The sequence below is a fragment of the Varroa destructor genome, unplaced genomic scaffold (assembly GCF_002443255.2).
Source record: "Varroa destructor unplaced genomic scaffold, Vdes_3.0 BEIS01000003.1, whole genome shotgun sequence".
Taxonomy (NCBI): domain Eukaryota; kingdom Metazoa; phylum Arthropoda; class Arachnida; order Mesostigmata; family Varroidae; genus Varroa; species Varroa destructor.
Genome location: NW_019211456.1, coordinates 21447984 through 21461674, shown reverse-complemented (window position 1 = coordinate 21461674; position 13691 = coordinate 21447984). Strand labels below are relative to the sequence as shown.

The 13691-nt window shown below is 41.4% G+C and overlaps 1 protein-coding gene across 9 annotated transcripts in view; it reads right to left on the bottom strand.

The window, feature by feature from the left end:
- Positions 1-304: 304 nt before the first annotated feature.
- Positions 305-13691, bottom strand: part of LOC147756665 (uncharacterized) — a 146674-nt gene continuing 133287 nt past the window's right edge. For 7 of the 9 annotated variants that reach the window (XR_015323141.1, XR_015323142.1, XR_015323140.1 and 4 more), the window contains one exon: positions 12682-13236. Coding sequence is in view for 5 of the 9 variants with exons in the window: in XM_086982734.1 (XP_086838860.1) it covers positions 12898-13236 (339 nt within the window). In the remaining 4 variants the exon portion in view is untranslated. Of the gene's footprint in view, positions 2069-2198; positions 2412-12681; positions 13237-13691 lie in introns of those variants that run through there. The other 2 variants (XR_015323143.1, XM_086982737.1) reach the window with 1 other exon arrangement.

Here is a 13691-nt window from a genome sequence, read left to right as displayed (position 1 = left end):
AAATGCGATGCATTTTCTATATAAAAGTTCAACGGACGAATGTTAGAATCGAGGGTTCGAGTTCGCCAATGTGTCTGCCTGTCTAGACAGCATATGTCAATAGGATAACATGATAGTCAAATGTTACGTTTCACGAACAGTCTTCACCATCGTCGGTCGACAAAGCTGTATGGAAAGCCATTATTTGTTTGTAAAGATATACAATACAACTATATGTATTTTATTTCATCCATAGGTTCTATGTCAATGTGTTTTTTTAACAACAGTAAATAACTAGACCAGACTGTTTATTTTAAATGTCATATCATATGTTTATTAAGCAAATTTTGGGGTGTAGGCAAATATTAGCAGCAGGCCATTTCTGCGCCAGCTAACATTTTGTTTATCAATCAATATCATAAAGTAAATGTTTATTATTAAGGTTAATATAAAGAGTGTGTAGGATACGCTTGTGTTTCGTATATACGTCGATGTAAGTTCTGCGTTCACCTTAAGCTTATGGCAGTTATAGTTCTAGAGAACTTCGATAGCGTTGTTGTTTCCCTAATTCAGATTTTGTGCTTTGCCCTACTAAGCATGAACATGCGAGTTCCATAAGTAATTCAAATTTCAGCGTTGGCAAATGGTTACCATGCCGCTTCATAGGTTTATTGAAGGAACTGCACACAGGTGTGGCGAGAGTACCTCAGGTAGACCTTCTAGTGTATGCAAGTCCTTAATGCTGGACAGTTTACACAGAAAGGAGCAGAAGATACTCTAGAGCCTATTGTTTGTAAAGGTGCGGCACACTATTTTGACTAGAGTGGTGAAAACCTGCTCCTTCATTTATTCATCCTATGATAATGCTTACTATCGAACCAATATTCAGACCAATATTCAAAATTTAGATTCCACAAGGTCTTTTTGTCACTTTTCATGTTAAACCTTTGCTCCATCCTTACATTTTTTTTTTTTTTTTGTTTTTTCATACTACACTTCGCTGATGGTCGATACCAAAGATTCACTCTCAAAAATAAAACAATCTGAAAGAAACTGCTACTTCCCATTCTGCTGCAATTGACCTAGAAACCGTAAAATTTATGGAGACAATGTGGTAGGCAGAAAAACATTAACAAAATTGAAACGTCACAACAACGACGGACAAATCTGTGGATCATAAAACTTCCAGCATTCGTTAATAAACGCGTGGCGTGGATAAAAACGAGAGAAAAGCCTAATTACTTATGAATACTACCGCTATCTTTAGACCTTGTATCATTATCTTATTCAAAGACATCGCTTCGGGCTTCCGTTATATTATATCCTCGACGCACCTCAAATACCTGCTACTGCAACGATAGCAGCAGCAATGGTATCCTCATCAACACAGGAAATCTATCCCACTGGATGAGCGACTTTTCTATCGTCAACGATGTGCTTCAAAAACGCATTACAGAACACCGTGAAGCACACGTAGCAGCCACTGGTTACAGCAAAACAATCTGATGTTATATATGTATATAAATATATATAGTAACGTAGCGTAAAGAACTGTAAAATATAATGATTCTCGACACCTCGGATACATCTTTTTTTATTTTCTGAACCGCGACCATCCGTGATGACTAGAATCAGATGGGGATCCGAAGCACAAAAAATTGTTAAAGACTTAAATCATCATGGCTGACAGCAGTGGGTGACAAACAGAACAAACATTACGGTATATAATATGATGGTATTTACACTTACAGATGCTTGAATATGTATTTGAACGAACTATTGGTCCTTTTACAGACCACTGGTCAACAACAGAACAGTGTTTTCTGGAGAGGACAACATTAATTCTTCTATTTCAATTACATTGCTTGTTTTCATTAAATCTTGTGCTATTTCTGCGTTTCGTCTATTAGTACGCCGAGAATAGCCGAACGATCAGCTGCTGACCACAACATAAAGGTTGTGTCAAGCAAAACGTTTCGAATCGACTAAGTACAGGCGGAATGGCGTAGCTTTAATGGTAATGAAAATGGCAGATTCATAATGCAGACCGCTTAGTATGGCGTTTAGAGCCGAAGTCAACAGAGACAAACTGAAAAAAAGCATAATAGGTTTTACTATTTGGCTCTCTTGTTTTCTCTAGACGAGTGTTCCAGCTGTGCGACAATCATTGCACAAAAGAAAGGCAAGGCAAGCCAAGGTTAATGAGCTAGGGGACTTACCGGTTTATCGTATTCTTCGCCAACATTAATCGCCGTTTCATATCGAGGCTGCAAAGTGTGCCTGCTAAAAAGGATAAGGGATGGGGGAAAAGGAGTGAGGTGCGGCGAACCCCCAAACCTGTATCTGGCTAGCCGGCAGGCATTCAAATGCCTGGCAACAGCAAATGGGACCAAACGGCGTAGGGGGGCTGGGGTAAGACGCAGAAGGCATTCCTGGGAAAACAAACAAAATGTAAACGTGACGATGACGATGAGAATGAACAAGGAGTAAATTGCAAAAAATAAAGTGCAAACGCCTTCTATTAATAGAAGAAGGAAGCAGACAACTAAAAAGATAATTAATTTTCACTAATGTCACGGGGGTAGTTTTGGCTGTTTGCTAGAAAGATGATCGCTCTGGTCACGATACGTCCTCGCCGTGGAAGAAATAGAACCAATAGTAATTGCGGTTCGTTGTAGCGACGACTGCGGTACAGTAAGTTGCTAGGTGTAGCAACAAGTTCCCCTGTTACATGAATATGAACCTGTGCATATTAAGAAAAGATAAAATCCATCCTCCAGCCGTGCGACACTCTGCGGATATACGAATATTAGCTATAAGGTTAATACGTTTGTATTTCCGTACGCCAGATACGATAGATATTGCTGGCTAGATACGAAGTTAGAGGGCGACTCAATTGCGCGTTAAGAGCACCCACGTTTATAGATAGCACGCTCCCGTATTCAGGATCATACACAAACACAGACAGGCATACAAACCGTACCCACTAATCGATATTACTAGCCCTGTAAAGTCATCCGTGTATTTATCCTTTGATGTCCTAACCCCATGCATAGTGACATGCAATATATTATAGATAGAACTGCGCACGGTCGGAGCACGGAACCGCAGCGAAGTCGAAAACTCTCCATAAACTTCCGTTCCCAGAGGTTAATACGCGTCTACAATGTTGAATTAGTAAGCGAATGGTAAAAAAACAACTAATTCGGTGGGAGTATTTCAGCAGGTTTTCTACTGTAGCTTTCTCGCATTGTGGCCACCGTGGCATTAGCGTTAACCGCTACGGTTGTGCTTATGATGCACTATGATTTGATTGTTATGGTATGACAGTATTATTGTTCCCATAACTGCCACTGTAGGAAAACACGTAAAGGAAAAGTTCCGGTTGCTGGTTTCGACTTCTTCCCGTTTTGCTTCTTCTTGCGTATAGAACGGGCAAAAAGACGAAAGCAAAGATTCTGCTCACATATATAGACACATACAAAAACGATGAAAAGACAGAAATAAATCAACGACGCAGTTAAGGACACGCACGCATACACAAACGTACGCATATACGAAAGTGACGACCCTGTCGGCAGCTGTTTGCCAATCTAGCATTGTTCTGTCCACGGCGCAACCACTAAATTTCTGCAATTTGACTTATTGACCGCCAAATAGTAGCTATTAGTCCACGACTAATAGAACAGTACTTAGATGATTGAATCTGATGTCTTGCAACGAAGCTGGCCTGCTGTTACTGTTGGGTGGAATAGCTATTGGTTGAGCTGGTGCCGTTCGTGGTCGTGCTAGCACAGGTGATTTGCCCCTCGTGTCTTCGTCCTAAAGGTATTAATGTATTTGTAATTATAATTAAGCGTGTCATGTCCTCTGTGAGAAGTAATGTGACAGTGCGCTATCATTGTCGACATCATTATATGTCGAACGTAAAACCCTCGTGCTCAATGTAGGAATATATTAGCAAAGACTTACTACGGCCATTTCAAATCAACATAGGAACGGAGAGATATGGAAACGCGTCCTCCATTATTCTTCAGATAATGCATTTAGATTGGTCATTTATAGACAATTCTGCTGATAATATATATATATGGCAAAGTACCAATGGGTTGTTACTGCAACAGAGACAGCGTACCTGGAATTTTCTTGTTTTGTGTTTCGAGCGATGTTTCAAAGAATGATACCTATAGAATCACCTTGATAAAAGGTAAAAAATTGTGTATAGTTACTGCTGTATCTAATAAACTTATATAACGGTCCTGTCTTCGGAAAAGTTCTGCTGACTGGCCAACACGTTTCTGGAATAAAGGTCCGAAAAGAAGAGTTTGGTATGTTACTTACATTATTACAATGCGTAGTAACGTCTGAAAAATTGCTCGAAATTTCCGAGGAATCAGTCCTTTACTTCCAGTGTCTTAATATAGCAGACTAGAAAAACCCTGATGTCAGCAAATACGTTGATCCCATACATTCCACCACTAGAGGACCAAATAAAGCATTAATATCTGTGTATTTTTCAAGTTCACTTCTAGAAAGTCGTTTCAATTTGTTCCGTAACAGAATAGCATTTTTTTTTATAGTAAATAATAGAAATGTAGTCATAAAGAGATAGCTTTTGTCACTCGAACTTGCAGACCACAGAAATTATACGTTTATCCTTGGCTTGGTTTATTAGGCCTTGGAACCCTAAAACGTTGTATTTTCTCATACTTCGGTAACGAATCTAGCCAATCATAGGATTTCTTTTCCAATCGTTACATATAATAAACTAATAATAATAACGTTGGATTTCTCATTGATCACGAATTTTTTTACAGATTTACGAGTTTTTTGTACGATATTCAATCATATTTCACTACTGGGCATGACGATATTTTAATAAAACATTGATGTCTATTAATTGCGCAGTGCTAAATTTGAAGGTATTTTCTACCTTGACTTCATAAACAATGTCACCTGTTATGAGTTTCCAATGGACGAACACTATTATTATTATTATTATCGAACCCTAAAGTTTGAATATAACTTTACGGTAGTTTTCTATAATAGCTTATCTAACTTCCATATCAGGCTGTTCGACAGATATAATGGATATATATATACATTTGGGCATGTTCTAAGCATCAAAAGCAGTATAGTCTGACTGTCCTGGCCATCAATGATACATAAAACTACTCAGGCGTAAGGAGAAGGGTGAGAGAAGCAACCATTGACGCGTTTTAACAGCCCGAAGAGTCTACCGATGCCACGAAGTGCGCCTCCATCACTTTACCTTCGATCGAATTCATTTGGAATACGTTTGAGAGGGTCAACCAAAGTGGACGAGGCATGCTAAGAAAAACTTTCTTCCACTTGTAGTTATTTATTTTTAAAGATGGTAAATTTATTAGGGAAAATTGTTACTTTTGGCTAGTAGCTCCTCGTAGCGCCAAGTCATCCGACAGATCCTTGAACCGGCGAGTGAATCTAATTCGTTCAATAAATTTGTCAAAAGACGAAGGGAATACAGACACAAACGAATTGTTACCTGTTCCCATGTGTTCATCCGGCTTAAGCGATACAATTACTTATAAGTCCAAAATGGTTCGTTCTAGTCTATGCATATGTAAAAAATATGCCTATCACATATGTGATACCATGGACAGATCGCCTATACATGAATGCGGGTACAACTAAAAGGCATTTATAAATTCAGCTGTGACCAACTGCACAATCAGATCTTTTCCAACGATGAAATCACAGCAGGCTACAAGAAGGCGCATCGAAGACGACGTAGCAGCAAGAGACCACAATATCTGTCTACTGTTAGTTAGTTATTGGTAACATGTATGTGGATCTTAAGCGACGGCAAAGTTACTTTAGAATAACATTGGTATTATCATCAGCTATTGCGGAATCCTGCTTGCAGGGTACATTTTACACCCCATCATCCGTATTGTAGTCGGATCCAAGTTCTCAGTAAGTAGGTGGAATGACAGGAACGTACCGGAAGTGGTTAGCGATTTGTCTGTCAAAAAAGAACACATTTTCTGCAAATAAAATGAGCTATTTCTCTACCAGTAATACCTACCTGCACCACGTCTTCAATGGAACGTGATGTACCTTCGCAGATCTCGATTTATTGTACACATAGTGTTTCCGAAGCCATGCCCTAAATTTCTACATGACAAGGCATCTACGCTTCGAAGTTGAAGGCTACCGACGCTGTCGGCAGATGCGGCCTGGTACGACATTGATCCTTCTCGGTACAAGTGGCCTGTTCAATATTAATGCTTTTCCCCGTATCCTTTTTTTTCACTTGCATTCTATAAAGTCAGTAACGGAGATGACTAACTCATTTCACGTTATTTTTAAATGATGGTTATAATGAAATTCTGTTCGACATCCGCGCAACATCTGCAACCTGGATGGAGACATCGCTGTCAATAAATGACGGACGATGATTGCAAAAACAGCAATAATATCAATGAAACCACATATAGATCTACAAGGTCCGTTACTGGCCGACGTTATTTTAATTGTCGTCTGGCGTTGGCTGTGCCTATCGCCAGTCATAGATAGCGTTTAATTAATGACCCGCCTGCTGGCCGCTATTGTCAATAGGTTAAGGTAATGCTTTTCCTATAAACAGTTCAAACCGGCAGAACGCAAAACGCAAACGGAAATAACGAATAGGAAGAAGAATGATGAAAAAAGCGAAGAACGTAAAAGATCAAACAGAAAAAATTACAACTACTTCTAAACTAGTTGGTGTCTCTTTCTGTGCACTTCTGCATGTGTGCATTTGTGTGTCTGCGCGCGCGCTCGTGTGTGTATTTATGTGTGCACCCGTGTGCAAGGTACGAACATGGCCGGCGTTCTTCCTATCTTCCTCCGGCCCCGAAAAGCCAAGAACGGGGGCGGTGGTCGGTTACGACGGTGAAGCAGATGACAATGCTCACAGGCATGACGCTGTCATAAATTAACGCAAAAGTTCGCTACCATTCAGCGAAGACCACCGAGAGCACCACTCGCTTATAGATTTCAGTTGTCTCCGGCGCTACGCTGCGGCTGCTGTAAAAAGGAAGCGAAAAGACACCGATCGAAGTGTAGAAGATAACGAAAGGCGAACCAGCGCTTTTGTTTTGTCGTTTCTTGTGGAAAATTGCCAGCGGTAGGACTGCACAAGCAGTCATGTCGCCACTGATCCCATGATCGCAGCCGCAGAATTATGAGGCAACGGCAACGTTGTCTTTGCTAACGTGCCTTCATGCCGTGAACGGCTTGACATTCGGATCGGATAGAGCTTCGCCAAAGCAGCTGCAACTATTACTACCGGTAGAAGTAGCGACAACAGTGCTGACAATGATAACGATGGGGTAAATTTATGATTTGACAAGTTGTCTGTCGTTTGTCGTCGCGTTGCTTCGTGCCTTTTCGCTTGCTTCTATCACTTACTTAATAAGCATGCGTGACGGATAGTTAGACGCGACGCGAAATAAGGCACTATACCTCAGACGGGGTATTTGTCGGGAACGACACCCAGACGGGCCGACCAGTGACTTGTTGTCGATAGCCAACGATGTGCCATTGCAGCTACGGCAGCTAAGAGTCGCTAGGATAGTGCTAGGAAAAGTAATCGGGTATGGCTGCGAGCAAACGTTGCTCTGATGACCAACTGGGTTCACTGGAGTTGACCGACTGCGCGAGCGGTCGAGTGGCCAGTGGTTTCAAGGATGTGATTCACGGGGTAACCGATCAGATAAAGCAGAAACCTATTGACAACGATGTACTTACACACAAATACGTGTCACTCGCGAAAAGAATAATTGCAGAAAAATGAGCGAACGAGCACTGAGTGAAACGATGACGCTTTGCTCGACAACGGTAAGACGCTTTGAATGAAGTACTGGTCGCTTTTGAGAGGCGGTGCGTATGTCGTCCGCCATACATACGATATATAGATGAATGATAATGATACATACAATATATATGGATAATGAAACTTCCATTCTAGCGCATGGCTAGAGTTTCAGTAGCAAACCGAGAACTTTCAAAATGTTTCCGAAAGCGATGCATGATATATAATTGCAGTACGTTGAAACACCTTACGTTCTAATCAGACTTTGCTTTGCCCTCGTTCTGTCGTCATTAGTTGCTCCAATGAAAAGCTTGGGAATATTGATACTTTCTCCAATGGTCTGGACCGTAACGTCACAAACTAAATGCTACTTCGAGTAGCATCGTCTCAGACTTACTAATGAAATAGTTTATAGAAACAAGCAAATATGTGTACTAATCAAAGTAGTAATCGTCATGCCCGAGAATGCTCAGATACAGTGAAATGTCATTTAATAAGCTCGCGATATCGACTCCGTTAGCTATTTGAGGTTTCGTATCTGCTACAGGACGCTTGTTCACAGGTAGCTTGCCATAAACCGTAATCAGGTACCTCGCTATTCGGTACCAGACCGATTTGCAGAAAATTAGCTTCAGAAAACAATCATTGGTACATTTCGATGAAAGCTAATTAAAATTGGCGAACGTATAGAGTTAAAGGTAACTGAAACGGTTACCCAGTCACGGTCGAAAGGTTATCCAGTCGAAGGACGATGAGATCTAAATTAAAGATGCACTAATCCGCCCCCAACGAGAATAGAATGTAAAAATCTAAGTGCTCTCTGCCATGTAGCATAAGCAAAGTGAAATGTCATCATTAAAAAAGCGCCACTCTAAAACCGGGAAAAAGATCGCATCGTCTACAGTCAAGTATTGTTGTTTATTAGCCAAAGCAAGGAAATCTCTGTTGAACGATGTGTATGCCATTCAGCCTCTTTTCAGTAGTTTAATTCTAGCCATTCCCACTAGCAGGGTTATTCTCCCATATTTTCGCTCATATATTTCGTTTGTTATCAGCAGAGCACCGTCCAACTTTTACGTTTCTCCTTCTCGTTAACATATTGTAAATTTATTTCAATGTAAACTCTAGTTTATTGTTGTCAGAGGTTACGCGTGTAGAATTCAGCAATGGCAAAGGCAGCGGCAATAGCTGAAACAACGGTACCAGCGACGAAGCCCGAAGTCAATATTCAAATCGTATTTGTTTGCGATCAACATGCGCGGCCGGTCCTGGTGCACAAACTCTTGCAGGCCACTCCGCCTAGGGTAAGTAACATATTGCCATCCGTTTTATCGGCAACGATAGTTGTATGAGGTTACGCTAGGGCGTAAACACCTGCACGCCAAACGAAACAGATAAAGAAAACGACTTTTGCTTTTAGAAATAGTTCTACCCGCACAAATGGGGCACGTTGGGCCAGTTCAACGAGCCCGAGACGACCTGAGCAAACAATCGCAGCCCAATTCACGAAACAGACGTATCTACTAACATTTGACCCGCGGCGGCGAACGCCTTAGTGGCAGTACAAAGTGCGTAGGGAGGTAGGCGCAACGCGGTACGTACACTATCCTAGCAACTATATGGATATACATATTAAAAATTGTACCTGAGATCCAACAAAAATAATACTCATCGAATAAATTTATCGATAGCGATGTAGAGCATTTGCACAGGTATACGCGCGGCTGTACCGAAGGCCCTTTCAGAACGTCGACGTAGATCGAGGTTCAACAAATATTTCTTCGACCGCTTGTCTGATTTGCTTTGAGTATTCTCTGAGACTCGGTAATCAGAATTTATATATAAAGTGTTTTCAAAAACTTCACATTTAAGAAGTGCGAAATCAGAATAAGTTTCCGTCCCGACATTATGACTATGCCCGGTTGCGCTTAGGCTACTAATATGAACGAATCCTAGATACTTTGAACAATTCCCTGTAATATGACAACTTCAGTACAAGCCAAGCTTGGATATACGATATCCGTATCTCAAAGGAATATTTCGTACAAGTCTACGTTAACGTCTGCTAAGGTTACATCGTTGTAAAATCATCGCCTCATGTTGAATTTTCATTCTCTGAATGCCGTTCTGTGCAAGATCATTACTTTCAATATTATTAAGCAGCTTTGTCTTTAGGCTCTGGTCGCCCAATGTATGTGCTGTCACTGACGTAAATTCATATACGTAGGCCAAAACTACACACAAATATATTATAAATAACTTGGGTATCGTCTCTAACTCTATCTCTGAGGTATCTCTGAGGGCTGAACGAAACGGCTGATTGATTTTCTCGTGCATATTGTCTTAGTAACAGTTATAACGCACCCTTGTCCGCGATTATTTCTGTTGATACTACAGACATGTATGACTGTTACCCTACTTCTATGATACTCCCAGCTCGAGCGTGTAGACCTGCAGGTAGACGTGTCGTTGTTGCCCCTTTCTCTCTCCCTGTATTTTTTATCTAGCCACATTTTCTATTACTGGCTCTCCTATATCTCTCTTCACCACTACCAGCTCTGATTGAGTTTTGCTAGTATGTGTACCACTGCAAGCGCTTGCTGCATAGCGTCGACGCATGCCTGACGTAGCAATAGTCATGGTGGCAATGTCAGAAATACATCTCTACACCTTACTGTGATAAATGAACAGGCGAATTCAATCTTCCTGGTATCTATCGGTCTACCAATTGCGTCAACTGCTTCACGCTTCAATGGATTGGTAACAAGTTCAATATTCACCGCTGGAAACATTTTAAAATACGACCAGTGAGCTGCCGAAGAAAGGCCGAAATATATTATGGTTACATATTTAAAAAACCTCCTTGGATATGATTATGTGGTAGCAAAAACAGGTTACATGCGTTTTGACTTATAGCAAAACGCGGTTCAAGTCAACTTGTTTCCTATTCCAACCCTTCTAAACCAGCCCTTGCAGTGGTTAACCAATCACTTGCAAATAGTTTGCTATTTAAGTAGCTGTTAACCCTACTAGCTTTCGTCGACAGTCTTTGCCGCGCGAAAAAAATCTCGAAGCCGCTATATGATTCTTTGTTCGAAGGAACGTACATGCGCAGAGACACGAATGCACGGATGCACAGGGACCTGCCCGTTGTATAGTGGAAACAGTCTCATGTTCCCAGATTTCTCGGACAACAGCGTTAGTGGCGCGGACACAGACGTCGAAGTCCGAATCCGCGCAACTCGCAAACAGGCTCCGACCTTTCAAGTAACATCTGGCGACCGATCTGGCGACATCTGTTGGCCTTTCGCGCTGAAGCGGCATGATGCCATGACGACAACCTTTTCTAGGCTGTCGACTATACATCATCGCACACGCTAGACTGAATGTTGACTCAACTGAAATAAGTAACCAATCCGATAGTCCTGGCACGATACACTTAATGCTCACATGCGATATCTTCTACCTTCTAGATGTAGAAGGTCTATTGGGGAAACGTTTGGGACCACTAGCAACTTAGATTGTAGGGAATATTGCCCCAAATGAAAAACGGTTATAACGTAGATGTGCATAATAGCATACGTGTATAAACAGATCAGTGAAAAAGGGTACATTTCGTCCAATTGTGCCTACTGACAACATAAATCACGTACAAGATATGACACGCAGCCATTCCTATTAAGTGAAGATGACAAAATTAATAAAACACTTCTATAACTAAAGAAACTGCTTCAAGTTTTACGTCAGCGCTGTCTCAGTTGACTGAGTGCCAGCTGAACGAGACGCGTACATTTGGTTTCAGGATTAGAGAACTACAAGTAAATGTACATCGACATCTATTGTGTATAATTCGAGCTAGCTTTCCGGTACCTGTGTACGTTTTCGCCTACACGCGCCGCTATCCAGAGATGCACATTCTTACACACGAGCTACCTACTACCGGACAAAATTCCTACCATTTTCTCCTCATCTGACCTACAGTCCATCCAACTAAATGGCCTAGTTCATCACAGGCGGTCCATACGATCTGTTACAAGTTATGTCACTGTATTGCCATCATCGTCATTATCGAGTTGACTGCACTCACCTAGAGTAGTCGGAGGGTCGTCGAATTTAGGCAGGAATAAAATTTCGACGCATATCAATATTTATACTGTAGACTTCGACGACCTATTGATGAACGCCTACGGATGGTCGGTGTAATCAAAAGCTGCTGTTAACGAATGTCAAAAATACGTCTGCCTGTTAAGCAGAGAAAGTTCATACCATCTTGAATAATTCGTCATACTTTTTAGCGTGGAAATTAAATGTCACAAATAACATAGTCACAATTTTATATACTACATCGTCGTACTTGAACAGCCTTGGTACTATACGGTCACCCTCGATGGGTTGCTGTCAGCACGTTTCGTGGCTGAACTGAACTGGCAAGCAGAACCCTCAGCAAAACGGGCGCTGCCAATAAGGCACGAGTACTAAGATGAAGAACTGGAAGTGTACGCAAAACTTTAAACTTAACAAAATTATATTCCCAGCTTGCTAGGAGATTTTGCACATGTTGGGAAAAATGTGGTGAACTAAGACCGTTGTTTGGAGCTCCCTCTTCATGATTGTTAAAAGATTAGAAAAAGTGTGGAAAACGGAAGCGGTGGTTGCGCCGAGGGGTGATAAAAAAGCGTGTTTCCTGCCGATATAGTTTTAGCTTGCTTTATGCCGTCGTACTTAACACCAGAGAGCAGCCTAACAGCCTAACTATTATTAAAATATAGTACACAAACTGTGGTTGATAAGTAATCGTTTCGATCCTCCGCGAGCGATTTCATATGATACTAGCTCATTGCAGAATAAAAAATATACGCTCATTGAACAAGTAATTCTGTAAATTTGATATATATATATATCAGAATCAGTACTTTATTGATCGATGTCTGTACATTTTGATGTGCACTTAAGCAATTTTTTGTTTGTTTCGACACATCGTCTGCGCCTTAAGTTTTGCTATCGCGCTTATCGGATTTAACTGCCACTGTCAGATATCAACATGTTATAAAGAATTCCAATGCTAGGACTCTTTTGTTCTAGCCTCGCCGATCTCTATAAGCAACTATGTATTTTATAGGCAATTTCACTGGGTCATCGCTAGTAACGGCTGCATCGACTGAGGACGCGCGTGTCCTCCACGCGATTGCGGGGCGTGCTCGCAGCCAAAGGTCCTTACGTCCGAATCTGGCAATTTGTACGATATACGCTTGCTTGTTTCCTGGAGGGCATTCGCATACCTCCCATTCCGTCAAACTTCCTCCGGCAGGCACTGCCGTTCGCGATCGTGCTTGTAGCAGTAGCGAGGGTGGCACTACCATTAATCGGCCCGACACTATCGGCAGTGTGGCCGTGGCTTCCATTTTCCTCCTTTTCACCTATAATTTACAATCAAGCAGAAATCAGGACGGACACCTGGTCAGTCTCGAGGTAGAGAGAGAGATTCGATCGTCTGTGTAAGTGTTGTCAAACGCGGGCTCTGTCACCGCCATCCGCCTATGGAAGCCAAATATTTTGCCATTCGGCTACAGCCTTCATACTTTAATCACAAAATTGCAGCCATTTTATAGGTACGATAGCAGAGCGCTTTTTTTTTGTTTCAAAACCAACCAATTCACAGTGAGAGCAGACGCTTACAAAATCTCGACTATAGTAAGTACGACTTACCATTAACAGATTTGTTTACGTATCGTTATGTATTGTACAATACCCCATTCACTGAGATAGTTCTTTACCGGTTAACGAGAAGACCGACTATGTTATCAAATAGGTTTTGCGCTTATCTCTATCTAAAGCATAAATTACGGCCATTACAAAATACTGTGCTACGGTC